General features: G+C 41.0%; 1 protein-coding gene across 2 annotated transcripts in view; it reads left to right on the top strand.

The window, feature by feature from the left end:
* Positions 1 to 169: 169 nt before the first annotated feature.
* LOC107567978 (polypeptide N-acetylgalactosaminyltransferase 5-like) overlaps positions 170 to 2,748 on the top strand; it is a 19,302-nt gene continuing 16,723 nt past the window's right edge. Inside the window, exons 1-3 of one of the 2 annotated variants that reach the window (XM_016253806.1) lie at positions 170 to 1,684; positions 1,745 to 2,013; positions 2,138 to 2,304. In XM_016253806.1, coding sequence (XP_016109292.1) covers positions 998 to 1,684; positions 1,745 to 2,013; positions 2,138 to 2,304 — 1,123 coding nt within the window. In that variant the 5' untranslated portion in view covers positions 170 to 997. Of the gene's footprint in view, positions 2,014 to 2,137; positions 2,305 to 2,748 lie in introns of both variants that reach the window. The other variant, XM_016253805.1, reaches the window with a different exon arrangement.

The raw sequence follows: 2,748 nt of genomic DNA, 5'->3' as shown, positions 1-2,748 counted from the left end.
TATATTATTAATTTATTGTTGTTGTTATTGTATTAATCTGGACAAATTTGTATTTATTTATTTAACGTTTTAAATGAGTGTGTCTAAGTTAACTCTAACCACACCCTGATCGGGAATTAATTTCTTAGTGCGTCCAAAATATCGCTCTAAATATTGACACGTCGTCATAAGTGTGGGTGCGTGTAAAACAGGGCAGGTCTGATGTACAAAACGCCTGCAGGAACTACGGATTTAAAGTAGGATGTCTAAAACCCAGTGGAAGACATGAACACAGTTGTGTGTATGTGCTCAGAACAAGTATCACCAGAGAACTGTCGAGGTGAACCTTTCGGAATGAAGAAAACATTCGAGAGGACCGGAGCAGCACAAACTTTGCGTCGCCGACCTCACGAGGAACTTTAACGCGACTGTTTCAGAAAGTCATTTGAATCGAAAGCTCTAGTGGGTCGAATATGCCTTTGAGTGTAAAACCGCAGAAGTTTGCCTGGACAGCAGAGTTTAGTTTAGTCGAAATGTTGCCACGCAGTCGTTTTTGAGTTCGGAATGCCCTTCTGTGGATACATTCACACACTCAGTGTTTTGCATTCACTAACAAGTTTGTGTGCACTCAAATTGTTTATTTACAGCAGTCGCGAGGGGAATGAACATCGTCTGTAAGTCCAGGTAATTCACAATCAAATCCCGTTTTTATTATCGCGATAGCTTAATAACTCCTGTAACCACAGCGACAGAGTGGTTTCACTTTAGTTCTGCCGTTCATTTCTTGCAATTGTCGTGGGTTCTCTACTATGTTGTTAAAACCTGATTCCATTTTAACCCGCTGCGTTTGTTCCTTCTTGGCCAACATATTTAACAGAAATCATATCTCTGTTTCTGATTTGTTTGCGACTTCTTAATTTCAGGTAGTCGCCTCCGTTTTAGAATGTGGAATCCGTCTTTCAGTACTGAACTGAACGTGAACTGAAAAGACTTGGAAAGACTTTCTAGCATTGAAATAATGAGGTTTAGGAAGTATTTAAGAGGCAGTGGGAGGGTCTTGGCTTTTGTGTTTATCGCATCTGTAATCTGGCTCCTTTTTGACATCGCAGCACTGCGGATATCCATCGATGAAGCGAATCAGGATCTCAAAGAGAGAGAGATTGTACTAAAACAGGGAAGGAGGAAAGACAATGTAGAGGATGTGCTCAAACATCCACTGCAGAAAGTAAACATAGACAAGAGGGATTTTTTACAAAATAGCAACCGGTTTGAAAGGAAAGTTGATCAGGTTTACAGAAAGTGGCCAAAGGCGAGACCAGAAAATCAAAGCAAAGTGAATCTAAATGTGAACGGAACAATTATTAGCATCCCTGAAAAGATAAATGAGACAAAAGCTGTTATTTATGGCAAAGTGAGCAATATAACTGCAAACATGAACAAAATAAAAGCTGCTGTTAGTGGACAGACGGAAGCAAATCTGCATGTTAAGGCACATTTACTTACTAAAGCACTGCCTGCTGTCCAGGAGAAAGCGCATCCTTCTGTGCTCAAAGAAAAGAGTGTGAAAAAAGTACATCACATTAATGACACACTAGCGATGTCGCAAAATGAAGTACGTGTAGATGTTGGTTTACAAAAGAACTTGAGTAATGAATTGCTGAAACCAGCAGAGAGGGATAAACCGAAGAACATTCTTGACCATGCAGTGAAACATGTCAGTGCTATCAACAAAACGAAACCAGATATTATTCAAAAACTAAGTGAACTGAAGGACCCAGCAGAGGAGGCATTACAAGTACTGCACTCTACAAGTGTGCAGGTGAGGAGGTCAGGAGGTCATCATAAGGTTATGGCCCTAGATGTAACAGACAGGCCCAGAGATCCCAGCGCTGTGGGACAGTTTGGCCAGCCTGCAAGTGTTCCCAGAGATAAAGAACTGGAGAGTCGAAGACGCTGGAGTGAAGGATTTTTTAATGTATTCCTGAGTGAACAGATCCCAATAGACAGAGCCATCCCAGACACCAGACCTCGAATGTGAGTGTGAACCATAATTCATTTTGTTGTAGTCCTGCAGGTCATGGCAAATTTTATGTTATAGTAAGAACACGTACCACTGATACAGTATATGTGTAACCACTCCATATCCTGTGTTGTTTAGATGTTCAGAAAATCTTGTGCATGATGACCTGCCCAGTACCAGTGTGATCTTCTGTTTTGTGGATGAGGTTTGGTCCACTCTGCTGCGCTCGGTGCACAGTGTGCTCAACAGGTCTCCTCCACACCTGCTGAAAGAGATCATTCTGGTGGATGACTGCAGCACCAAAGGTAGGGCTGGACAATAATTCAATATCAATATGTATCACGATATAAGTTTTTTCAATAACGGTGATATGATTTTTAAAAACATTTCCGATATTTCGATATACATTACCAGTGTTTCCCATACATTGATTTGTTTGTGGCGTTTGACTTCGTTGAATAAACATGAGCACGGCACGTTTCAAAATCAAAACACGTGCGGGTGTTTTATATGAATGTATCTCTGATGGGAAAAGTTTCGATGGCTTTTTAATTTTATCTGATAAAGAAGCGTTCATGAGCTGAGCTGATTTGATTACAGCCGTTACTGGAGAAACCGCTAGTTCTACTGCTCTCAAAGCGCCTCCTGCTGGCAGACAATCAGTTTGCATTTTCAATAAGCCTGTCTCCAGCAACATGTTTTTGTTGTAGCTCTTTTTTTTTTCTGCAGCAACTCGGAGCACTTTTCAT

This window comes from Sinocyclocheilus grahami, unplaced genomic scaffold, assembly GCF_001515645.1.
Source record: "Sinocyclocheilus grahami isolate Dianchi unplaced genomic scaffold, SAMN03320097.WGS_v1.1 scaffold1203.1, whole genome shotgun sequence".
Taxonomy (NCBI): domain Eukaryota; kingdom Metazoa; phylum Chordata; class Actinopteri; order Cypriniformes; family Cyprinidae; genus Sinocyclocheilus; species Sinocyclocheilus grahami.
This window is presented reverse-complemented; position numbering and strand designations above follow the sequence as displayed.